We start from the raw sequence: 25,126 nt of genomic DNA on the forward strand, positions 1-25,126 counted from the left end.
TATGAACAAAGGATCCAGGCTCCTCTACGTAGATTTACGTAAGGATGAAGTATATATTGGTGTACTCCATAGAAAGGTGCAGTTTGTTAATACCTGCGCGGGTCCTGACGATGAGACGCTTAGTCATCTTACATTATGACCATGGGTTGAGGCCATTTGGAGCTTTGAAGCTCTACAACAATCCATGCTTACCAGTTGTTACTCCCCAAGAACCCCAGGGACATCTCACGTATAACAAAAAGTACCGAGTCTCAGCTCCTTGCGCTGCCAGTCACGGCAATGGCCCAATACTACTCACAACAACAAGGTTACGCTCCCCAAGGCTCCGCACCGCAGAATCTCCAGTTCTTCCCTTCGTCCTACTCCTCGTTTTCCGGTCATACAACCCCCTCACAAGCATCCTATGGCACCGGGTTTGGCGGGGCTCCCAATCCTTCTGCGCAGGCTTACCCTGCCGGTGGTGGATATGGGGGCTTTGGATCTCCGGCCGCTGGCGTTAGTGGGCGGATGGGTGAACAGGGCGGATTGAGGACGGGTTGGCTGGCTGCATTTGGGACGGAGGGATATGATGGCGAACCGCCGTTGCTTGAGGAGCTAGGTGTGAACTTTGAACATATTCGAACCAAGGTTAGTTGCATTAATGTTTTATTCGGCGCATAGTCTCAGGAGACGTGGGATGGTGGCTTCTTCTTTACTTCGTGTCTGATGGAGTGTTTTTGGTCTACCTTAGATGATCAGTGTTGGATACTGACAATTTCATTAACTAGACTTTGACTGTTCTAAATCCTTTTGCCTCCATCGACAACCACCTTATGGACGACAGCGATCTCTACGGGGCTCTACTCTACATCGTATTGTACGGGACGTTCCTCCTCCTCTCGGGCAAGGTTTTCTATGGCTATATCTACGGTGTCGCTGTCTTTGGTACCGTCGCTCTGCATCTGATTCTCAGTCTCATGTCTCCAGCTCTTGACACCGTCCCGACCCCGAACACCGCTGACCCTACCAACTACAATCCCCATCATAAACCTTCCATGTCCGGTGCCTCAGCCGCGGGCCATTTCTCTGCTACTTTGACCTTTCCACGCTCCGCCAGTGTGCTGGGTTATTGCTTCCTTCCTTTGGTTCTCACCAGTCTCATTGGTATCCTCATTCCCATGGACACTATGTTCGGCTATCTCTTGACCATTGCCGCTGTAGGTTGGTGCACCTACAGTTCATCCGGAATGTTCTGTGCTGTGGCACGCATGAGTGGCATGAGAGGTCTAGTCGCGTATCCGTTGGCTCTCTTCTATGTTGTTTTTGGGATCATGGGTATTTTCTCTTCGCGCGGCACCGGCTCGCTAGCTGCGAAAACGGGCGCGGCTTGAAGGGAGGGCACATTGAACAACAAAATCTGCGTCAATGGCCTTACGTGGATGGTCCTATGTACTAGTGACCACAAAGTCCGAGGTCATGGGTTTAGATCAGCCTTTGCATTAATCATGAATATCACGAAAATCGAGCTGTGTTTATACATCATACATCATTCATTATGCATTATTAGATAGCTCTTCGTTCTTAGCCATAAGCTATGTAAATATTCACTTCTTCGAATACCAAGCCCATATTCTCACATTAAATCGGGTTGATATCAAGATCTAAAAACTTCATGCAGCCGATGCGCTTTGAGTCGGCGCCCATTTGGACAGCCAGTCCCTTGCCTTCTCCAAGTCTCCACCAGTGGCTTCGACGCCCGCAATACACCATGGTAGATCATACGCTTTGTTGTTCTCTTCGGCGCTCTCTCCTGCAATCAACTCTGCGAGACTGCGACGGTGTTGGCTCGTCTCATCAGCACAGAGATATAAAGCCGCTGTATTTGGCGCGGTTGGCTGGGTATTGAGACCCTCCACAAGTGGGCGTGTCAAGTTCATTACTTCTGCAACATTCAATGGGATATGAGGATCGGACTCATTTGACCCTTTCTGTTTTGCTGTTTTGCAGTACTCATTTTGACACCACGGCTTGCCACATCCAGTCATCATTTGGGAGAGATAGCGGCGTTCAATTCGACGTCGCAGTGCTTTGCCTTCTGGGTCATGTGTGTCCACATACAGTGGTCCAAAGCAAAAACTGCAGAGACCGACAGACTCATTCCCAGCTTTAGTCAATGTCCGGCCGCAATTTCTGTTCATGCATATACGAGGTGCGGGTCGTGATAGGCGCTCTAGGTCATGGTGACGAAGATGGGTGTTCATATCCCGCAGTCGAGTGATCTTATTACAGAGGTGACATTCGGTTGTCCGCGCTCCATCAACCAGTTCGTGTGGAGTGAGACCAGAGAGCATCACTTCGGGATTACGAAAATCGGGGTCGGATTCCCCTTTCTGTGGTACAACAAGATGGCAAAATTGACACAAAATCAATTTCCACGGGCAATCTGTCGTACGATGTTGTGCAAGAGCAGGAAGTCCTTCGAATTCTGCAGCGCAATCGGCACAATGATGTGTTTGGTGAAATACGGCGTCATGTTTTTCTTTGCTCGAGGCATCGTTGCCATGGCTGTGGTCGTGTGAACAATGCCAGTGGCCTTGCCATTCTGAAGATCGTTTTTGGAAAACGGTACCACATTGCGAACAGAATATATTATTGCGGAGACAGAAGTTCTCATGGAGAACAAGTGTCCGTTCAGGGACCCATTGTTGGCAGTTCTTGCACTGCACATCACCGGGCTCATGGGACTCTTCCATCCCATCATGATTACCCGATCGATTCACTGGATTCACTGTGACACGTAGCTTGTATTGTGATGGCAAGCGCTGTTGTATGTCATTTGATTCACTGCTTGTGGAGTTGGCATGAACCGATATATAGAGAGCTTCGGCGCCTTCCAAAACCACATTCGATGGCTGGAGGTCGAACTTTTTGGGCGAATGACCTGAAAAATCTCCTAGGACATGCATGTCTGTTCTTGGACGACTTCTTTGGCGGTTAGAAAAGGGACTAACAAAAAGATACACCTCCGGACTGTCCGCAATGAGCTCGATCTGGAGAGTATCATGACGATCCCAATCTCGAAGCTCATAATCCACATATTCCCCAGGCAAAACCTGCGCAAGGGCATCTTCTCCAACATTAAGGATGCCACCGATTGAACTGCCACCAGTCCTACCCGGCGCACGTGAAGCTTTTTCTAATCTTTTCTGCAGCGTTTCACGGGCTTGCTCCTCTGACAATGCTACGATGTCAACTTCAAGATCTGTATCCACCACGCAAATTCCTTCGCCTTCGGGCAATACTTTGTCTACCAGAAATCTGAATGACTCACTCCGGGTGCCCGGCACAGTCAGAAGCTCACCCGTTGTAAGGGTCGTGAAGTTATCCCGCAAGTATCGCTCTAGCAGGGCCTTCCAGTCTTCTGGGTCATATCCAGATTCCAGCGGGCGGAGGCGAACATACGTGCCTTTCGGTAGTTGCTTTGCATGTACTGTAACCGCGGGGCCAGTCCGTGGTGAAGGTTCGGTCACAGTATGTGAAGACACTGGTTCGTGTATCTCCCCATTTTCAACCCGAAACTCTTCATCCTTGATCTCAAGAGCATCTCTGAGGAATGCACTTAGGGCGACTTCATTCTCTTCGGCAGAGAACTCCCGGATGCCTGCATAGATGAACCGACCATTTTGAGGATTGACGATACGGAAGATTAACGGATGGGGTAGCTGCTGCTGACGTTGTTCGATTTCTTGACGCGCGCGCGATTCAACGGCAAATGTGTGTGGATTGAATGGGTCGAATGACGACGTGAGCACACGTGAATTCCCGGACGGAACAACTTGGAGCGGAGCGGCAGCGAGAAGTTGTTCGAGCGCAGATTGCGGTAGAGTGATTTTATCACCGGTGAGTCGAGGTGCCCGCTCTGGCGATGCAACAAGCAGCCGAGAGGACCAGCTAAGAGTATCTTCCGCCATGATGGAGATCGATATTCTTCGGAGAGAAAATGGCCATTGAATAAAACATTCGGAGGCAGCCAGGACAGACGGCATTAGCGGCGAAGGCGACAAAACCGCACTATTGTGCTCTCCGCCTGACGCCTAGCTACATACCCGACACGTATTCCTATGAATGGTTCTACGTTCTTCTGATATCACAATGACCATGATGTACAGTAACTTCATCTGTTGCTAGACATCATCCCACCTGTCTTTCCAAGGCTCCTTATGTACAGGATAGCCCCATGTATCATTTGCCGGACGAAAAATCCAAGGTTTTGCCAGAAAGGTCACTAATGCGGTCCGTACGTCCGATAAGAGATAAGAAGGTCAATTCTGGAAGCCTCCACGCTTGGTGCCTCGCTTTAAAATCAAGTTACTATACAATCCCCTCCCGTATTCCAACTTTCCCAGGGAGTGGAGGGCTTGGCTGTTGCGTACTAAAACGAAACAAGATTCCAAAACTATCTATGGATCTCTGTCAGTCTGTGTTAAAAGTGGCCACGCATTCGGCCACGGGCAGTGGTATTGCACCAGTCACACTGAGAGGGAAAAACAGATTGGTCAACCTTTTTTCTTTTGGTGGGGGAAACAACACCTACCAGTGTCTTTGAGCATCCCTCATTATGCTGAATACAATAATCACCCTGGCATCCTTGACATGTGTGCTGGCATTGCAACTTGCAGGAAATGCACTACAATGGTAAGACCGAGGCCAGATCTCGAAGCCAAAGGAGCTACTCACAGTTGGACCACACTCCCAGCAATCTTTGCTTACGCCTCGTTCCAATCTCTGCATGAGAAGGATCAGTGACCCGAAATATTGGTAGTAGGAAGAGGTGTCAACCTACCTCGCGTTCTTGTGCCTCGGCGGCACTGGCGTGGACTGCAGTTTGATGCGGGGACAGATTTGCTCGGACACGCTGTGGGTTTGGTAGACAGTTGCTGCAGAACCACTTGTTGCACCGATGACACCAGCGGTTGGTGAGGCAATCTGCACAACGAGCAATGAGGACTGGATGCTCGCCTGGGATTAGCTCGGGCTGTTTAGCCGCGGCAGTGCTAGACAAGTGCAATGGCGGGGGGCTAAGCATCGGAAATTGGATATCTGGGGACTGGCCCCAGATAGCCGGGCCTTCTGGAGAACTGTGGCATCCGTCACATCCACGGGGTCCGAGAGCCACAGTAGCCACGGCAGGTCCAAGCAACGGCATCACAGCTGGGTCATCCTCGGTGGTTGAATTGTATAGTCTGGGATCGTGTCTCGGACCACGACAAAGAATAGCGTCAAACGCGATGATCCCTTCGCACTTCTGAAGTACTTGAGCCCAGCCTTCCTCCAGGTTGTGCTTGAAAATCTTCCCTGATGGGCTATACCACTCATTCTGCCGGTCCTTCACTGAAATCGTTCCAGATTCATCATCCTGATCAGAGCTGGACGGAGTTTGACTGGGACTCCGCGATGTCTGCACACGGGCTCCCCACCAGTCTCGGTATCGGGGTCGTACCACTGCTTGAGGGCCCGTGTGTGTGGCGGAAAAATGATAAATACCCTTCACTCGTGGCATGCCTGCAGGACGTGTCGGGCGAATGGCATGTTGAATGATCTGCATGAGTTTGCGTTCATCCAAGTGGTGACATTCGCGAATAGACAAAATATTAATATTAAATCGGTCTGTTAAGATGATATCGGCCACCAAGTCTGCTGGCACTGACAGACCGTCTAAAATCAAAGTGCGCACATCTTGTAGAATACCTCTGTGCTCAAGACTCGTAAAGATATGCCTTAATGGTGCCGAGTAAATCTCGTCCTCTGGCCGAGAGACGTTTTCATGTTGCGATACCTGCGCGAGGTGTGCGCCTTGACAGCGGGACAGATCAAGATATCGGAACACATATGGAGTCTGGGTGATCACAGAGTGCAAACGGCGTGAGGTTGAACTTAAAGCCATCAACGAGGATACTGATAAATAAGGAGCCATTTGGTCGAGGATCAAGCTATTGCTCAAAACATCCACCAGCGACGTTCGGGTTGGGCGTGCGGGTGCTATAAATTGCGACACCTTTGATAGCACCCGTTCGGTGGACAATCCACGCACAACAGGGGCCAGGCCAAGTTCCTTCAGAGTCAGACGGCGAGTCCCATAGAAGTCGGGGGCTCGGCCGATGAGGTCTTGTCTGTAAGCAGTCATGGCACCTACGGCGACTTCATCGCCCAGTACCCCAAATGGCGAGGCATTGGGTTGGATTTCCTGAAGGGCAGCGCGGGCCTTGACCAGCTCACTTTCAAGGAGATTGATGGTAGATTGTAGAACAGCGGGCATGGCTTCGGTTCGCTTAGGATCAATCGCAAACGCTATAGAAGACCAAAGATCGAACATAGTCCGGTAGATTTATAGAGGGAAAGTTTAAAGGTAATGAAGGGGGAACCACAAACCCCAAAATGCGGGGAGGAAGTAGTTTAAAGGAAAGGGGGTGCAATGGATTGTCTGATCCTTTATCGTTTAGAAACGACACGAAGTATAGAGCCGGAAGATGAGATCCGGAGAATTGGGGATTGGAGTTGACCAGATGAGAGAATGCCAATTAACCATAAATGGACTGTCGGTCAGCGGAAGGGCCAAATCCAGCAGGTCCGTGATCTATGAAGGTGTTTTCTTTTTCTTTTTCTTTTTCTTTTTTTTGGGTCTATTTTCTTTTTTTTCTTTTTTCTCTGCTTCTTCTTTTCTTTCGGGTAAAGGCGTTATGCATATCTCGTCACACCTCCGAGAGAAGACTTCTACTGGGGTATCAACTCTGTGTTCTAAACCGCTAACTTCGTGTCTTGGTCGCGCAAGGGAGGCTCTGTACGGAGTACAGATACATATTCTCAGATCCGCCAGAAGTGCCGAGTACTTCCTGAAAGTATGGGGTGGCCCTAAGTGGATCCGGTATCTGGTACAAGGGGCTCAGGTACCAACTCATTTGCTCTCCACTTCTCGGGAAATGATCCGCTGGTCACGCGCCCCAAAGTCCGCGTACGTGGACAGATTCCTCCGTACGGAGGACTGTATGTTGTATAGTGATGTACGGAGTCGATGTCCAATGGTATCTGCGGGGTCCAATGGCCTTCGATTGCACTTGAAGGCATATTACCCGACTAGAGTAGATACCTAGTACACGGTGTCACTCGTGAAACACTTGAACCATTCCTACCTCCTATGTTGTATGTAGATAGGTACTTTGGATCCTACAATGTATGACGATACATTCACTATCCTCTTCTTGGCAACCTTGCCAAGACAATAGCTATCAAGGGATCCGCGGACACTGATTTCCATGCCAAGCGAATGCCGATTGAGACATCTCTCACTGATCTACACAGTCCGCAGTACTATGCCAAGCCTATCCTCGAGGCTGAGCTACCATGTACATACTACTCCGTACTCCGTACGAAGTACGGAGTATGTGCATTGGAGATAGGCTAGGAATGCCAAGTCGTGTGCTGCAGATTCCCTTTTTTTGGGTTTCCTGCCAGAGATAACAAAGCAGCAATCCTTGCCTTACAACATACAGAATTTACGGAGTATGGACTACTCCGTAGTTGTATGTGTACGCCCCTTGGCCAAGCATAAACTCAGCTTCCAGGAGCACTCACAACCCTCTCTCTATCACCCCAATGGGTCGGATCCATACGGAGTACACGTTGCACAATTATGCATTCACTAGAGGTGAGAATTATCAGGGTAGGATGGGGACTAATGATACATTGCCGTCGATCGTTCCACAAAGCCCCAGCATCCACCTCTTTCGAGCTTTGTCTACTTCCATAGCTTCGAGACGGCCACTTCCTTGTCGTCGTGCTTGTTGAGAATCTTGGCAGTGGCCAGATCAAAGTCTTCTTGTGTGACATGAACGCGACGCTCGCGTAGTGCATACATGCCTGCCTCCGTGCAGACGCCCTTCAACTCGGCGCCAGAACATCCATTCATCTTCTCGGCGATCTTAGTCAAATTGATCCCACGGGTCAAATTCATCGATCGGGAGTGAATCCGCAAGATGTCGGCACGAGCTTCCACTCTATAATCGTAAAAAAGGTAAAATTAGCCTCGTTTCCTGGAGAGACAGGTGCGAAATAACGTGTGCAAACTCACGATGGAGGAGGAAATTCGATCTTTCGATCAATTCGCCCAGGTCGAAGCAAGGCCGGGTCGAGAATGTCCAGTCGATTCGTCGCCATGATAATCTTAATGTTCTTTGTTGGCTCGAACCCGTCCAACTGGTTCAACAATTCCAGCATGGTGCGTTGCACCTCCGAGTCACCACCTCCCGCTGAATCTATCCGGCTGGATCCAATACTATCGATTTCATCCATGAAGATGATGCTTGGTGCATGCTCTCGTGCCATGACGAAAAGCTCACGGACCATTCGACTACCTTCTCCAATGTATTTCTGCACCAGCTCCGAACCGCTCACTCGGATAAATCGACAATCGGTATGGTGGGCAGCGGCTCGAGCAAGGAGGGTCTTGCCGGTTCCGGGTGGACCGTACAGCAAGACACCCTTCGGCTGTGCAATGCCTAGAGATTCGAACAACTCAGGGTGCTTGAGGCCAAGCTCGATCACTTCCTTGATTTCCTTGATTTGCTGGTCTAGGCCACCAATCATGTCGTAAGTGCTGTCAGGGACCTTCTCAACCATCATGAGTGCAACCAGAGGATCGACCGAAGATGGCAACATCTTCTCCAGCTTGTAGGAGTCAGACAAAAGAGCAACTCGCTTTCCTACAACGAGCTTGCTAATATCCACGCCATCAGAGATATCCACCACTGTAATCAAGGAAACCGTAGCCGTTAGCATGATGCCGGTCATCAAAAACAAAAGGAATGGCGTGGGCGAAGCCTACCGTATTTGCCTTCAGGGTGTACTTTCACCAAAACTTTCTTGGTACTCATCACCTTCACCACCTCGCCAACGTAGGAGCCGGGTTGTTGCAACAAGCCGAGTTCTTCGCGCAGTAGACGCACTCGCGAGTTGTAGTCATTACGCTGCGCTTCTAATCGTCGTAGAACAGCCTGGCCTTGAATAATCTCGAGCTTCATGCCCTCGATTTTATTGCGATAGTAGTTATCCAGAGCCATGGCGGCGAATGGGAGTGATGACGCTATGGAGACTCGAGGGTTGCCTGTCTTCCACAGAATACAACTGCGTCAAAGAAAAGGATATTATTCTTCCGGATTAGACGATAATGAAGTGATAAACCGTCAAGGGGAGATGTAGCTTGATAAAAGGAGAAGAAGAAGAAGAAGTTAAAGCTGGAGTTAGGCAAGCTGAGCAGTCTAGCTGTACGTGAAGCTCAGGTCCAGTGGCCCCGGCGTCCAGTGTTGCTTACTAACAGGTCACATTTCCCGCTAGGGTTGAAGCCTGGAATCTCAGGACATCAAACATCAAGGCCAGTGATACAAAGCAAACTGTACAAACTGAGTAAAATAGCCAAACTAGCCAAACTAGCCAAACACTATGCACTTATTCCATGGATGAGACCTTAGGTAGCTCCCCGCTCAATGAGTCATCTGTGGATATGATTGGGCAGTCACCTGGGCACCTGAAGCTGGGCTGATGATCAGGTCATCTGCATTGGACACTACCCAAGGCAACGGTCAAAGAGCCATTCTCCCCTTCAACTCACTCTTTTCCACGAGTTTTGTCCTACCTGGACCTGCAATGGCCTGTATGCATCTCAATTAATGGAACTTTCATTGGCACTTCCGATATCTGCGTTTCACTTAGATCTACTTGGTTCAGTAATGTCACTGGGAACAACTTCGAGAGTCTTATCGCTTTGATCATTTTTCCCTCTCTCTCTCTCTCTCTCTTTCCTTGAGGAAAACAGAAACAGCACAAAAGAGAATAATTCGTCGCATTTTTGATATTTTCTCTTTCCCTCATTTCTTCTTCTACTCTCGCTGCGTGCTTGTCAAACCACAGGGCCATGGCTGGGGATAAAGGGAATCCTGGCTCTACCGAATCTGCGCAGCCATCTGCAGTGGATAGAAGTGAGAACCTGGCTTCTGACATGACACCTCCAATGAGATCGTCTGCCTCGGTGCGGAGAACATACGGTAGGGTTGCCTTCGGTGTAACATTCGACCATGACAGCTTGGGCTGATGCAAAATTGCAGGTACGCTCGAAACATCTTCACTTGAAGCGACTAATTCCGAATTACGGGATGACAGCCAAGAAGAAAGTTCAAGTCGCGCATATACTACCCCCGACAAGTCCCGAAAGCCCTCAATGTCGCGTCGCATGTCTTCCAAGCGTCAAATTCCCCACAAGGGGCAAGGGTTCTCGACCGATGATGATGTCAATGAGGTGCAACAATATATTACCATGAAACAAGGCACAAACACCCAACAATCTCCTAGGATACGTCCATTAAGAACGCAAAGCTCAACCTTGAGACGACGTCCCAGTGCCCGCCCTAGTCCTCTAGCGAGAGCCGACTCAGAGGGCTACATCACAGGTGAAACAGGTTTACCCGAGCCGAGTCTGGATTTTGAAGAAGAACTTCCATCCTTGAAACAGGCCGGACCCAACAGCGGGGCGGGGAGTGAGGACGACGATGAGGAAGATGACATGGAAGATGACGAAGGTGCAGCCAGCGATGCTGAGAGCTTCACACTCAAAGACCGTCAACAGGCCATCAATGAAACACACCCATTTGGTATCAGGCTCTGGAAGCCTGCACTGTACAAAAAGAGCCGTTCTGTGGAGAAAACGGCCGAGGGTGATATCCACTCATCTCCGGGGGGACACGTAAGTCCCATGCTCTTCCTGACCAATCTATCATGGTCTTTGTTCTTTGGTTGGTGGCTTGCGCTTTTTGCTTTATTGGCCGCTATTGCCTGCTTTTTCTTTGCCTACTCAACAAGTGCTGTGGCATACGGAAGAGTATTCGCCGGTCTTTCACGATATTTATTGTACCCATTCGGATCATTCGTTCTTTTGGAGACGGATGAAAATTATGCAGAAGAAGATGAGGGCGAGGGACGCAGTATCAGCGAGTATGAGCAATGGCAGAATGGCGACCTGGAACATGGTCGCCTGTTCTTCGGGCCTCGCAGAGATCGATCCCTAGTCGGTAGGCGAAGAAACAGCGTCGATTCGGCCGGCGAACAAGACAGTCTGCTTGGACGACCTCAGCGTGGGCAACGCGAGGACTCTTCCCAGATTGGCCAATCCAAGCGTCGTCTTTTCGGTCGTGGCGAATGGACGTTGGGTCGTGTCGTCTTCTTCGTCTTCTTCTACTTCCTGGTTGGACCGCTGATGCTTATGGTGTCATTAGTTTGCTGGCTTCTGGTCTTTTGGATCCCCATGGGCCGTGTGACGATAACTCTGGTGAGCCATCTACGCAGACATCCTCTAGCACTCTCCTTCCATTCCGATTCCACATATGCGAGATCGAGCACAACCACATCTTCGTCTTCCATCCTTCTTTGTACTTACCGAGCTGCGGGAACGAGATACTGGAAGTACACCGTGGATGGAACCAATATTTTCCTGATAAACCTTCTCGGTGTGGTTGCATTTGTGATTTTCGACTATCATATTCTTGGCAACTTCCTGGGTTTGCAGAACTGGCTTACGCATCCAGGTTTGGTCTTCCCTCTCGCCCTGCTTTCAATCATTCCTCTAGCCTATTTCATTGGACAAGCTGTTGCATCAATCTCCGCTCAGTCTTCAATGGGCTTAGGTGCTGCCATCAATGCTTTCTTCTCAACTATTGTAGAGGTATACCTCTACTGTGTTGCTTTGACCGAGGGTAAAGCTCAGCTTGTTGAAGGAAGCATTATTGGCAGTATTTTTGTCGGCATTTTGTTCCTTCCTGGTCTGTCCATGTGCTTCGGTGCACTCAAACGCAAAACTCAACGGTTCAATGTGAGATCAGCAGGGGTGACCTCAACGATGCTATTGTTTGCGGTGATCGCTGCTTTTGGTCCTACTCTCTTCTATCAGGTCTATGGCAGTGTATGTTTTATCTTCCCTTCATAAACGGACTTCGACTAACTAGTATATAGCATGAGCTGAACTGCCACTCGTGTGTCAGTTCCCTCGATACAGGTGCCCGAGACTGCCGTCGCTGCTATTTCTCCCAAACAGCCGCTATCAATGATGAATTCTTTCAAAAGGCTGTTCAGCCATATGCGTGGTTCGCCGCTGTCTTCTTGTTCCTGGCGTATGGGATCGGCCTATGGTTTACTCTAAGGACGCATGCTGCTCTTATATGGGCTTCAGAGATGGAAGAAAAGAAGAATCTACATGCCCAAACTAGCCAATCCGCTCAAGATTCATTCTACGAACCACGGCATCTGCTCTTCCCGAATGGCCAACCCGAAGCCTCCGGTGCTGCTTCTGGTGCCGCTTCTGGATCTAAAGACTCGATTCGCGAATCTCAGCTATATAAGCGCATCTTAGGTCAGTCCTTGAAGCATATTGGCTTGGAAGACATTAACTCAGGTAATTGGGAAGATATTGGAAGTGAATCTGCTGCAGAACTCAGAAGCAATTTCCCGCATCTAGTGCCCCCCACCCGAATGGCGAGGACGGTTGCCCTGTGCCGAAATCTGTACGTGTTATGGCCAAGGAAGACAATGAACGCCTAGTACGTCAGTTCACAGAAGTGGCGGCAACAGCCGCAGCAGTGGCTGCTCGCGATGCGACCCGGAGTCGCAAACCCACTGGTCAACACCATCAAGCTTCTATTCGTCAAGCCAGTCGCTCTGCTCCAGAGCAATCCCGACCTACTCCTAGAGAAGAGCTCGAAGATCTCGGATTAAGTGTTGAACCAGCACATGCTAGCGGAGGACACGATGCGCCCAACTGGAGCAAGATCAAAAGTTCTATCATTCTTCTGGGAGCAACTGTCCTCTATGCAGTTATTGCTGAGATCCTTGTCAATACAGTTGATATTGTACTAGAGAGTGTGGATATTGATGAAAAATTCCTCGGTATCACTCTCTTCGCGTTGGTACCCAACACTACGGAATTCTTGGTACGTTGAATAGTGGCCCTGTATCTATTTATATTGTTAACACACACCCATAGAACGCCATTTCCTTCGCCATGAATGGCAACATCGCCTTGTCGATGGAAATTGGATCCGCATATGCACTGCAAGTTTGTCTTTTACAAGTTCCTGCTGTGGTATTTTTCAGTGCGGTCTATGGCCGCTCGCTGGACCCCTCAGAACTTGTCAGCCACTCATTCAAGTAAGATTTATCTGACCGTGCTGTACCCATCTGACGAGCCATGGCTAACAAGATCACTCCGACAGTTTGATCTTCCCTCAGTGGGACATGATTACCGTTATCCTGTGTGTCTTCTTGCTGTCATATGTATATGGCGAAGGAAAGAGTAACTATTTCAAAGGATCAATTCTTGTACTAACTTACATTGTTGTTGTACTTGGCTTCTATCTGTCGGGCTTTGTGAACATGGACAGCATGGGTGTGGACCGGTTTGATACACTGGCACTGGGCAGCACTGGCAGTCCCGAGAAGTTCTACACCATCGGACGGACACGAGGTGGACCAGCCTACTAGAGAAAGAGCACAGGTTACCGATGATAGTGGCTCTGAAGCACATTCATTGGATTGGGTAGATCAATGTTGTATGGTGAACGTTTCTCGGGTGTTTTTCTTTCCTACCAGGTTTATATGGACATTACACCTTCTTTCTCCGGAACTCCTATCTAGGGCTCATTCCTGGGCTGTTATTCCGCATGCATGGTGATTTGGAAATTGTTATCTGAGAAATTTGAGCTTCGTTCGCGGCGCAAACTTTTGATTCTGCGAGAGTACTGAACGATGCTAGGTAGACTCGTACAAGTTGTAGATTGTTAAAAAAAAAAAGAGAAAAAATTTTGTGGTTCGAGTAAATAAAGAAAGAACAGTCCGTCGTGAGCCTTGCATGTAGATAGAATCAGGTGGACTTCCAAGCCCCCACGGCATTGTCCACCAGGGAACGGTATTTCTGTTGTTTGAAACACTGCTCCAGAAAGACTTCATACTTAACATTTAGCAAGGCTTTTTCGTTCTTATCCTCCGTTGGCAACACTTTCTTGCCTGGTTTGCTCATTCGTTCCATGATATCCCACAGGTCCTCGGTTTTGCCCTGTGAATCGGCGCTTGCAGCTTTGGCACCCAACATAGCAGCACCATGACATACTGCAGCGTGAATATACCGAGGGATCAGCACGGGCATATCGCAAGCAGATGCAACGAGGTTGACTAGGATATCATTCTGGCATTGTGAGCCCGACATAAACACCGAGGTGATCCGGTGGCCGGCCTTGTTCATTGTCTCTACAATCTGCTTCGTTTGTAGCGCAATGAACTCCAAAGTGGCATAGTAGTAAATGGCAAGGCCATCAACCGACTTGTCACTGGTCAGGCCAAAGATGGATCCAGTCATGTTGGGATCGGCAATAGGAGAGCGGTTGCCCCACAGATCGCCGTAGAAGAAAAAGTGTCGTCCGAGATAGGAAACACATGGGGCGCCTTCGCCGTGTGCCATCTCTTTTAGATGCTCATTCAGATATTCGTAGATGTTGGCATGGTATGACTCGGCGATCGAAATAGCCTGGTTGAATGCCGGATGGGTTTCAATGACATGCTTAAGCAATTCTCCCGTGGCAGATTGACCACCCTCCGCCATCCAGTATCCAGGCAGAATGGTATCCCGATATGGGCCCCAGACGCCATCCACAAAGACTGGATCTGGAGACATGGCAAGGTGACATGTTGAGGTTCCTGCGACAGCCGCAAGACGAGAAAAGGCTTCCGATCTATCAAGTTTGGGGACATCTGCACTCGATTGACCTGAGCCCAGATCGACCTTGGATCCAACAGTACCGATCCAACCAGCATAGGCATCAATCACACCACTACCGATGGCGATTCCGGCTGGCAGGCCCAGTTCGGCTGCAGCTTTCTCACAGAGAGTACCAACCAACTCACCCGCACTCAAATAGTCCCCATTCTGCGCAGCACAAGCAGTCAGCGAACTGTGTTCTCATCAATTTAAGGAAAGGCTCACCACCCCATCCACTCCACCCATACGCTTGAAGTTATCTTCAGTCAAGTCGCCCAGGCCAATGTCTCTCAAGAAATCTTCTTGCCAACCCTTTACACTCCCGTCAACACCAACGGGTACGTATCCTTGCTTGCAGACCACACTACAGAAGCTTCGCTTCTCGTTGCCGGTCGCAATGTGGGTAAGCGCATCCCCCAGATCATAGAATTTGCATTTTTCAAAGAGCTCTTTAGGCATGTGGTTCTTCAGCCAGAGAACTTTGGGGATCTCCATTTCTATGGACATCTTTCCTCCAACATAGCGGAGCAAGTTGTGGTTGGTAGCATTGATCTTTGCAGCTTCCTCCACGGGGCGATGGTCCAGCCACAAGATAACGTTGCGGTCAGAGTCAAAGTTAGGACCAGTCACAGAGATTGGTTCGTCGGTCTCATTGGAGAAAACCGACAAGGAGCAAGTGGCATCGAATCCAATGCCCCGAACCGTGTCAGGATTGATGTTGTGTTGGCTTACAGCACGCTGAACAGCAACACAAATGCAATGCCAAATGTCGGAGGTAGATTGTTCCTAGAAAATGAATGAGAGCTAATTTTGGCCACACTTCCTGCGGGTCTACTCACATAATAACCGTGCTCCGGTTGCCAGAGGCCAATATTCTCTGAAGCCAACCCCACAATGTCCCCCTTGGCGTCAATAATACAGGCACGAGCACTGCCAGTTCCGACGTCAATGCCAATATAATGGTCTAGATGAACTGCCAAATCTTCCCTAGGATCACTGGATGCTTTCCGAGAGCTCTGACGAGATGCACGGCGGTAGGGCAGCGAAGCCATGTTGCTCTTCACTTCGAATCTTGTGGAGCTATAATTATAGCTATGGAAATTGTACCACGGATTAACAGAGGAGAGTAGTAGCTTTCAAAGAAGCGTTGAAGAAGAGGAACTGGGTTTCCTTGTTTTCTCCTTCTACTTTGAAGGAAGGAAACCTTGGAAGAAGAGGAACCAACATTTTCTGGGGTTGGTGACGCAGTATTCTTGGGGGGGGAGCAGCGGTGTACAGAGTACAGCATGCCAAGTACGGGACTTCAAGTACTGAAATGTGCTCTACATGTACTATACACCCATATACATATAGGTATATACCCATAGGTACGAATTTGGTACTATTTAGGATGTACACATGCAGCTGCACCTATGTAGTTAGCAGATATGCCTGGATAATGTACTTTGTACCTACCTATATGTGCCTAAGGGACAAGAATATGGGATTTGGTCATGTTATATCGCCTTTATAGCCTCCATGTAGTTTTCCACTCTCTAGTCGTCTTTCTCATATACATTTATGACTATTTATGCATGGAGTAGTCTTCAACAAGTACCTCCATGTATTTCTTTATATTTTCCCATGCATATTTTGTATATATTGGATAGTAAAACTGACGATTCTCCGATTTCTGCTACACGATATACCCATTTGATTACGTCAGAAATGATTGTTATGTAATAACTAGGGGCGTGCTCAGTTTTACTCAGTGAGCAAAAGGCGGCAAGGTCCGAGCACTAATACGGAAAGAGAACACCAAGAAGGGGCAGAGGAAATCAAGTGTATAGGCTCAAGTGATCATCGATATAGCTTGGATTGTGACATCTCTGGTGTATTCAGAACTGATTCGAAAACAAAATGGACAGATTCTGAGACAGACCGTATCATCTGGTGAGGCTGATAGGGAAAAGAAAACGCAATAAATGATCACCCCGAAGCTCTTCATAATATCATACACTCAAGGACGTCTGGGAGAGGCTCGAGAAGGGTTATATGATATTTGCCTGGTATATACATGTAGTTTGCTGTGTCATCTGCCTGTGTCATCTGCTGAACGACTAAGGTCCAAAGATATATCAGTCTCCATGATGAGCCAAAATAATATAGATATTAGATGATATATAATATATAATATGTTGTATATAATATACCTAGGTACACACTTCACACCACTACAATGCGTGGGCCAGGACTGATCCATCTTGCCAAGGGTCCTTCTCAACACAAACCCCATCCACCAGGAAGACAGGTGGATCAGTTCGCTGGCGTGGTCCCAGTTCGCCAATCTCGTACAGGTGAATGAGGGCTTCGATGTTCCCTCTCTAAGCTTGTCCAAAATCCGTGTTTAAAACATCTTGCAGCTGTTGGACTCGCTCTTCGGGTTGGAGAATATACAGAATGGGACACGCGGGGCTGAACTCGGGAAGCTGACTGGGAATGTTGATAAGTGCGGGGTGGATGTGGTTCAAATGGTTGACGAAACTGGTTGGTGGAAAAGGTGAAATGGATATGTGGAGCATTTAGGTGAGGCTTAGTGAGTGACCTTGAAGTGAACCCGTGATCCCCACATAGCAACGTCATAACTTTCTTCTCGAAGTCCCCAAATTTCTTCTTCGCCTTTCAGTCCTGGAGCCCAGGCTACCGATTATTAATCATGCAATGACGGATGCCTTCTCTCTAACCTGTTCATCCCCCACTTTTTGTTCCATTGGCCACCGGTTTTTCCCTTAGGCTGGACCCTGGTCTATTCGCTTCTTGTTGCCCCTCTTTGTCTTTTCCTGCGTCAGTTGCATATCTTTCGAGATCCTTACATCCAAAGTGTGCTTCCCGTCCTCACCATACTTGAGACGCGCCATCGATTTGCCGTCATTGCATCGAATTACGTTTATGACCAGCGATTCTGCCTCATTCCCAGGTCTTTAGACCTGACACCTTGTACCGAGAGCTAGGAAGCAATTGCTAGTCTGATCACCGGGACCCTGCTTGCCAATCGCAGGCATCAGGAGCATTATACCTCGACAGGGTTCTGGAGTAGCTCGCCTGCCATGACAGGCCCAGGACGTTCACCTTCTTCGCCTTGGGTGCAGAGTGCTCAAGGTGGTCATGATGGTGGTGTCACACAATCATTCCAGCCTACCATGTCACCATCTAATTCGGGCATAACGTCGAGCGCTACTTTCACAGAACTATCAAGTCCCAATTATTTCGGTATGGCTGTTCCGCAGACTCCAGGGCTATCTACACAGAAGAACTGGGGTACATTGCCTCATGCACAACCTTTACCGAGTCCAAAATTACCCGTGTTTTCTCAAGAATCGGTCTCAACCGGATTAATGAATCTACTGAAGACCGAGCCTGAGACCAATCGCATACGTCGAGAGTCAGCTTTGCATGAATCCCCTTCCCCTCAGATCACTTCATGGTCAAAGTCTTCACCTTCACATCCGTTGGGAAACATTTCATTCGGACAACCCGGTGGACTTAGGCTTATGAATGGCAAGAATTCAGTGCACGCCCCGCAAGGTGATATCCTGGATCGTTGGTGTTTCACTACTTAATACTAATACTACTTCAGCCCCGCCTGCATCATTTCCCTGGGTTTCACCCGAGCGCTGCGCCGCTCTTCTCGGATCATCTCAGTCAAATAGTATCATGCTATTTGATGTTCGGCCATTTGCTCATTTCAGACAAGCCAATATCAAGGGATCACTCAATCTATGCATTCCTACCACCCTACTCAAGCGTCGATCGTTTGATACCCAAAAACTAGAAAGCACATTCACAGACGATGTTGACAAACAGAAGTTCGCTCGTTGGAGAAAGTGTGAGATGATCATTGTCTATGATTCTGCGGCAGTTGATTCGAAGGATGTATCACCGCTTCTGAACGTTCTCAATAAATTCCAGGTAGAAGATTGGAAGGGAGATGGGTTAATCTTGCGAACCGGCTTTCAGGGGTTCTCAAGTCGGTTCCCACATTTGATTCAACGGCCACAAGCGCAGACAACCGGGCCACCTTCTAAACGTTCTGCTCCTATGAGAATCGATCTCCAATCTGTGGCCCCTGTCGTTGGTGGCTGTGCTCTGCCAGAATCATCCTCTGCCGTCAATCCATTCTTTGGAAATATTAGGCAGAACATGGACTTGCTTGGCGGGGTTGGCCAAGTGACTTTGAAACAGCCCGATCACTTGACTGAAGAAAAACGACGGCAACTTCCTTCCTGGTTGCAGGACGCTTCTGATACCAAGGACCAAGGGCACATTGTCTCGGACAAGTTCTTGGTCTTGGAGAAAACGGAATTGGAACGCATGAAACAAGCTTTAACCTACAAGGGAGATGGCAATGGCAGCAAGTATCGCGTCGCAGGTATCGAGAAAGGCACGAAGAATCGTTACAACGACATTTATCCATTCGATCATTCCCGCGTCCGCCTCGAAGGAATCCCAGCTGGAGGCTGTGATTACGTGAATGCAAATCACATTTCAGCCGAATTTACCAATCGCAAATACATCGCTACACAAGCCCCCGTTCCTGATACATTTAATGTGAGTGCCAGGCTTGGTATCGCTTGCTAGTCTAATATTAACGGGATTCAGGACTTTTGGCGCGTGGTATGGGAGCAAGATGTTAGACTCATCGTTTCCCTCACTGCAGAAATTGAGCGAGGACAGGTAAAGTGTCATCGATACTGGGAGTCTGGGAAATATGGACCATTCGAAGTCAAGGCCTATTCAGAAAAGCACATCTATGTCGAATCCCAGGACGAAAATATTGATTCAATCATCGGTAGTTCGGAGACATTCACCAAACGATCTGACGATGCAAACGAAACCCCAGCTATCATTGTACGGCATTTCAGCATTTGCCATACTTCATTTCCCTTTCAACCACTTCGAGACATCACCCAACTTCAGTATCCTTATTGGCCGGATTTCGGAACAACATCCCAGCCTACCCATCTGCTCCATCTGATTGAACAATGTAATAAGGTCATTCGTGCCACCAGCAATTCCAGTTTTGGCAGCCAGCAAGCAGAACCGAGGGGTCAACGACCAGTCCTGGTACATTGCAGTGCAGGGTGTGGGCGTACGGGGGCCTTCTGCACCGTCGATAGTGTTTTGGACATGTTGAAACGGCAACGTGCGCAAGCTACCGGTGGTGGAGGTCTGGATCAAAACCCCAGTGAATCTTCTGAGTGGATCAAGGATTACAATCTTGACTTAATCGCAAAGACTGTCGAAGATTTCCGAAGACAAAGACCAAGTATGGTACAGAATCTGAGTCAATTTGCGCTCTGTTATGAGAGTGTGCTCGAATGGCTCGCTTCTGAGATGAAGTAGAACAAACTTGTTAAATGGTCCCTTTCTGCTTTTTTTTTCTTTTTTTGCTATGATGATGAAACTGGGATACCCTTCTTTTACTTTGCATTCTCAGGGCCATGGTTTTCTTTTGATCTATGTACAATGCCATACAGCTGTTCTGCATTTCCCGGTGTTTGGATAAACAGGGAGGAGCTTAGACGACAATGATGGCATCTTATGTTGACCATACTCAAAGACCTCAACAATTCAAAACAATGCTCACATACTTGCCATATGGATCATATTTAGTCCTCGGTATTCAAACATTATTCTCACTGCACTCGGGCACCTTCGTTCTACTCGTCACGCATGGTTTCCGACCCTGGCCTTTGCCATAACCCAAACTCAGGTACATCAATCCACGATCAGTAATCGCAATCACCTCGTCTTCCTTTTCAGTGAACCGTAATTGCGAACAGACCGCCTCTAATTGGAGAACAACTGGTCTTAACCCGATAACACCTATAGAGGATTCCCATGAACGTGGATAGAAGCCGGTGCTATTGCCTTCGATCAATTCAGATGGATTCAATGCCCAGATATAAAGGGTTTTCCAGTTAGCGACAGCAATCCGAGTTCCATGACGTGAAGTAGCCACGCGAGATCCATGCGAGGTTGTCAATTCCTGGAATCCCACAAGCTGTGCCATGATTTTCCAATTGTTGAAACGCCTTCCGCGGTCAAGATTCAACACGTGGGTACATCGCTGTCCAGTATAGGTTTCGGATTTCAACAGACATGCTACTGTCCATTTTTCAACTCGGTGAGTCGCAATTCCAAAGGAGAGGTATTGCCAATGGCATTGTTCTCCTTGACTTGTATCTCCGAACTCGTGAGTACCGAAGAATGGTATTGCAATTGAGAATTGGAGCGAAAGGGAAGGGGAGAATTGCACCGTACATGCATTTACATTCACGGGTGGCCTTGGTTCTCCCTGATCTCGCCCAGGGAGGCGATGAAGTCTCTGGAAGCCACCGTAGATGTTTTGAGCCCGGTAGTGGTAGAGCAATTGGAAGCCTCGGTCGTTGAATGCCAATCTCACTGCAGGGCCTGTTCTCCCAGCTTTATGGACATCTGGGTCTTGGTCATTTGAACTAGTCAAGGCATATGTCTCAAGAGCGGCATCTAGAGCTGTTAGAGGCCGATTTCAATTTGATAGGACGAGGAAACGAACGAATAACTTTACAGCCTGTAACATCTTGCTCGTGTCGTGTCTTGTCGTCGTCATCTTCATCGGGGAGCCAAGTGTAGAGCACAACGTCATGGTCCAAGGAGTCGTGTGTGTTTTGCCATGAGATTGCGAATTTGCTGTTCGTAACAGACAGAGCTAATGGCCTATAGTCCCGGTATTCAGGAAAATCGCACATTCGAATGCTATGTTTCCGGGGATTCAAATGGTGATAGGCCAAATGAATACTTCCATTGGGGCAGGATTCAAGGGCGTGTTTAACAAATGGGTGATCTGTGTCCAGCTCCTGGTCCAAGAATGGCTTAAATCGATGCAATACGTAGACTCCATGATCTCCATCGAAGGCAGTTTGGATGATCTCGACATTCCCGATAGTCTGTCCTGGGGATTCCAGCTCGACTTGAGTCCCATTCCCATCGCTCAAATCGACCAGGTAGACAGAACTATCACCTTTGAAGACAAGCAATGCCCGAAGCCTGTCTTCCGATGCCTCCAACGTCGATGCATGGCAGTCAAGTGCTCGGTTCTGATACTCATATTTGGCTTCTATGTGATATTCGGCGCCATCCAGCTGTTTGAACGATCGTCTCATCAATTCGCTAAATAGATACCTGGTCTGATGGGTCTCGATGCCTTGGTTCCAGCCAGGAGTATGATGTAGCTGATGTAAGATGACTTCCCGGCTACCGGAAGCAATCTCATAGAGTCTGCGGCTGGTAAACGCTGCCTGGAAGTAGCCCGGTGTGTCACAGTGCCAAAGAATGAGCTGTATCAACTCTGTGGGAAGTTGGAGAAGCATCCTCTGCGTGGCAGTCCTTTAGGGGGGAGAGCGCGGGGGGAACAGGGGGGGGGGGTGATAGGTTTATGAAGCTTTCCTAAAATCCAGCACAGACACTTCGTTGCCTGATGAGTCTAGGTAGCAGCGCTCTTGTCCAGGCCCAGGCAGAAAAGAGAGGATGGTCAGGTGGGGTCAATTACATTTTATGCAGCTTGATCTCTTATTGTTCCCTGAAAGATACATACATGTATATAATAAATATATATTATATATATATTTATATATATACTAGGTCCGTCATATCCTAACTTGGGCCTATGTACCCCAGGACTATGACTTTTACATGGACACGCAAGTCAAAGGCGCATGAGTGTCCGGAGGCAAAAAAAAAAATAACATAACATAACATAACACCTATAAGGGGAAATTTCAGAAAAGAAAAGAAGAAGAAAAAAATAGTTCCAGCCTAACATTTACTAGGGAACATCATTGTCCTTCCCCTCCACCCCCAGACATACTGATGAAAGTAACGATAAGAAGAACCCACCAGTACCTAATCAATTAGCATATGTAAAAAGATCATGACTGCCTGCAACCTACTTTTGCAAAAGAGACTTCTCTTCAGGTTGGTCTGAGTTTTGGCCATCGGGACGGACAACCACTGGCCGATTCAGATGGGGGGAGGTCCCAGATTCGTTCGGAATAAGATTGACCTGAGGGCCAGATGTTGGGTGCTGGGTGATCGAAGATGCAGACAGGGAGACAGAATAGACTTCGTTGGCCGGACCAAGGTGAAGGCGGAATGTTGGTTCACTAGCGAGAGACGACAAAGACACGAGACTGCCGACCCATTGCTTCTGGTTTGTCGCTGAAGTATAAAGACCGAGACGCACTAGACTGTCGCTTTGATCAACCTTCGGTGGATGGTATGAGATTATGTCCGATTTCATCGAGATAGGGTCGTAGGATAGATGCGCGAGGATAGATGGCTGTGTCGATCCTATAGGCCAGTATAGGATATCAGTTGAGAGAGAGGCATTGGCAACGGCAATTAGGAGCGCCAGGGCGCTGAGAAGTAAGAATCGCATGTCGAATTGTGTAGAAGTACGGAGTCTGGAGAGACTGATGTGTGAGAAGGTCGGCCCGAGCCTAGGAGCTCCATTATTATTACGTACACTCGATACATACATACCTAAGTACATACATGTAGGTACGGAGTACATGTACTCCGTACAGAATTGTACATCATCATCCATCTGCGTCCCCGGTACTCCATACACACTACATATATACGTATTGGATACATTAAGATACCTCTAGGTACTGATACATGATACATATATATACTATGTATGTATACATGTAGTTATATATGTATGTGTACTCCGTATACGTAGAGTACATACTGTCATGTAACTATGTTGTGGGTACGGAGTACATAGTTATAACTAACTACATAGTTAGTTAGTTAGGTGCTTTTATGTTCATCTCCAGTATGTATATGTACTTCCAGGAGATATCGCACCTCCATTTACATAGGAATACCTGCATATGTATGCAGATAACTATACGCACTAGGTATATTTCCTCTACCGGCGACTAAGTTATGGCCGTGGATTGCTATTTGAGCTGAATAAGGGGTAGCATTCTACCAGCGAATAAAAAAAGAGAAATAACTTAGATAGGGCGATCACGAATGATTCCAGCTTTCTTCTATGTAATATATTTAGGTGGATATTTCCAGGAGTAGTGGCAAAGAACAAACAGTCACGCATAGCTGATCCTAAGAGACGTGTATCTGCTAGGCCATCTGCTTTTACGATAGCATACCCTTCAAACCATAGGGTAAGGGGTAAAAAGGTAGACGTAAGAAGTTACATGTCAATAAGTATCATAGTCTAGGGACTCTGGCCATTGGCAGTGTTTATTTGGATTAAACCTCGTAGGGCTTGAGGCAGAATGCCATATCGAAGTTAAGCGCTAGCAGATCAGACGCGAAAATGGTAAGGATATTGCTGCCCATGTCTTTGCAGAGTAAGATATGCCAGGCCAAGGTTGGATTACCCCTATACCTGGATGCCACGTATTGTCGTATGTGGGAGATGAGGTGACAGATTTGAGAGGGATAGAAGAGGATCCCCACTATCATGGATAGCGCATAAGAACCGGAAGCGGAGGGCTATATAGAGGATGCCAGAGCACTCGGATGCGTTGGTATTACAGTCTTCCATCCGGTTCACCTTTGAACCGCTCTACTCGTTTCTGCTCCCATTGGTCGAGGTCTTTGGCCATGAGTCTCTGTAAACACATACAATCAGCAATCAATTCGTTGGGTTGGTGGAGAAAGAAACAGAAATAATCCAAAGCATACGTAGTACTCTTCTTTTTCATCGCCTAGGATCCTTCTCCGCGGATTGCGTTTGATTCCCTCTTCTCCGTCGGGACCTTTGAGTCCAAGGTCAAATGCTTCGTCCTGACTTAGCTGTTTGACTTTGCGATCATAGCGCTCATAGCGCAAGGCAGCAGCAGGCGTCAATGCGAAAGACCCAGCTACAATAACCGCCATAAATGGGAGTCCAAAGAGAATAAAAGGGTGTCGAGCAAGTCGCGCCCGGTAGAATGCACCAAGCCGTTCACCGAAGGATGATGATGCCGTAGGTGCTCGTCGAAATGTTTTAGATTGAAACACAGGCATGTTCTTTCGTCAATCTATGTACTGTAATTGATATGATGGCTGGTTCATGTTCCTTACCTACCTAGGTACATATGCATCCATTGTCCGGCGGGGACAAGAGGACTTCGGTCGGCCGGTCAATAGATTATCCGGAATACCAGGTTGGATTGTTTAGACGGAGCTTCAAGGCAGCCTCTTCAAATATTTGTTGACGTCTCTTAGTCCTTACTCACTGGATTTGTTTCATCGATATACAAC

At 48.1% G+C, this 25,126-nt stretch overlaps 10 protein-coding genes across 10 annotated transcripts; 3 read left to right on the forward strand and 7 right to left on the reverse strand.

Annotated features, from left to right (window-relative positions):
* Nucleotides 1–279: 279 nt before the first annotated feature.
* On the forward strand, nt 280–1,370 carry N7457_003058 (transporter YIP1; the record flags this gene model as incomplete). The annotated part of the gene is made up of 2 exons (XM_057174104.1): nt 280–627; nt 768–1,370. The coding sequence occupies 2 exons, from the start codon at nt 280–282 to the stop codon at nt 1,368–1,370; spliced, it is 951 nt and encodes a 316-aa protein (XP_057034255.1).
* Nucleotides 1,371–1,649: 279 nt separating this feature from the next.
* On the reverse strand, nt 1,650–3,950 carry N7457_003059 (putative ubiquitin fusion degradation protein (Ufd1); the record flags this gene model as incomplete). Its single annotated transcript, XM_057174105.1, has 1 exon — nt 1,650–3,950. One exon carries the CDS (start codon nt 3,948–3,950, stop codon nt 1,650–1,652), a length of 2,301 nt encoding a protein of 766 aa, XP_057034256.1.
* An 863-nt stretch (nt 3,951–4,813) lies between these two features.
* N7457_003060 (uncharacterized protein) lies at nt 4,814–6,352 on the reverse strand (the record flags this gene model as incomplete). The annotated part of the gene is made up of 1 exon (XM_057174106.1): nt 4,814–6,352. The coding sequence occupies one exon, from the start codon at nt 6,350–6,352 to the stop codon at nt 4,814–4,816; it is 1,539 nt and encodes a 512-aa protein (XP_057034257.1).
* Nucleotides 6,353–7,771: 1,419 nt separating this feature from the next.
* On the reverse strand, nt 7,772–9,092 carry N7457_003061 (proteasome regulatory particle base subunit RPT6; the record flags this gene model as incomplete). Its single annotated transcript, XM_057174107.1, has 3 exons — nt 7,772–8,030; nt 8,105–8,780; nt 8,858–9,092. The coding sequence occupies 3 exons, from the start codon at nt 9,090–9,092 to the stop codon at nt 7,772–7,774; spliced, it is 1,170 nt and encodes a 389-aa protein (XP_057034258.1).
* An 851-nt stretch (nt 9,093–9,943) lies between these two features.
* On the forward strand, nt 9,944–13,554 carry N7457_003062 (calcium/hydrogen antiporter; the record flags this gene model as incomplete). The annotated part of the gene is given in 6 exon segments (XM_057174108.1): nt 9,944–10,073; nt 10,134–11,980; nt 12,031–12,582; nt 12,597–13,004; nt 13,058–13,221; nt 13,287–13,554. 6 exon segments carry the CDS (start codon nt 9,944–9,946, stop codon nt 13,552–13,554), a joined length of 3,369 nt encoding a protein of 1,122 aa, XP_057034259.1.
* Nucleotides 13,555–13,933: 379 nt separating this feature from the next.
* Nucleotides 13,934–15,876, reverse strand: N7457_003063 (FGGY-family carbohydrate kinase; the record flags this gene model as incomplete). Its single annotated transcript, XM_057174109.1, has 3 exons — nt 13,934–14,992; nt 15,050–15,610; nt 15,664–15,876. 3 exons carry the CDS (start codon nt 15,874–15,876, stop codon nt 13,934–13,936), a joined length of 1,833 nt encoding a protein of 610 aa, XP_057034260.1.
* A 1,938-nt stretch (nt 15,877–17,814) lies between these two features.
* On the forward strand, nt 17,815–20,206 carry ptpA (uncharacterized protein; the record flags this gene model as incomplete). Its single annotated transcript, XM_057174110.1, has 3 exons — nt 17,815–18,403; nt 18,441–19,411; nt 19,463–20,206. Coding segments are annotated over 3 exons (2,304 nt in total), but the record flags the coding sequence as incomplete, so codon positions are not given.
* Nucleotides 20,207–20,486: 280 nt separating this feature from the next.
* N7457_003065 (F-box domain protein) lies at nt 20,487–22,215 on the reverse strand (the record flags this gene model as incomplete). The annotated part of the gene is made up of 2 exons (XM_057174111.1): nt 20,487–21,352; nt 21,402–22,215. The coding sequence occupies 2 exons, from the start codon at nt 22,213–22,215 to the stop codon at nt 20,487–20,489; spliced, it is 1,680 nt and encodes a 559-aa protein (XP_057034262.1).
* A 575-nt stretch (nt 22,216–22,790) lies between these two features.
* On the reverse strand, nt 22,791–23,282 carry N7457_003066 (uncharacterized protein; the record flags this gene model as incomplete). The annotated part of the gene is made up of 1 exon (XM_057174112.1): nt 22,791–23,282. One exon carries the CDS (start codon nt 23,280–23,282, stop codon nt 22,791–22,793), a length of 492 nt encoding a protein of 163 aa, XP_057034263.1.
* A 1,129-nt stretch (nt 23,283–24,411) lies between these two features.
* Nucleotides 24,412–24,889, reverse strand: N7457_003067 (cytochrome c oxidase assembly protein COX16; the record flags this gene model as incomplete). The annotated part of the gene is made up of 2 exons (XM_057174113.1): nt 24,412–24,492; nt 24,566–24,889. 2 exons carry the CDS (start codon nt 24,887–24,889, stop codon nt 24,412–24,414), a joined length of 405 nt encoding a protein of 134 aa, XP_057034264.1.
* Nucleotides 24,890–25,126: the final 237 nt, after the last annotated feature.

The sequence above is a fragment of the Penicillium paradoxum genome (assembly GCF_028828445.1).
Source record: "Penicillium paradoxum strain IBT 22861 chromosome Unknown utg000003l_segment0_segment0, whole genome shotgun sequence".
Classification (NCBI taxonomy): domain Eukaryota; kingdom Fungi; phylum Ascomycota; class Eurotiomycetes; order Eurotiales; family Aspergillaceae; genus Penicillium; species Penicillium paradoxum.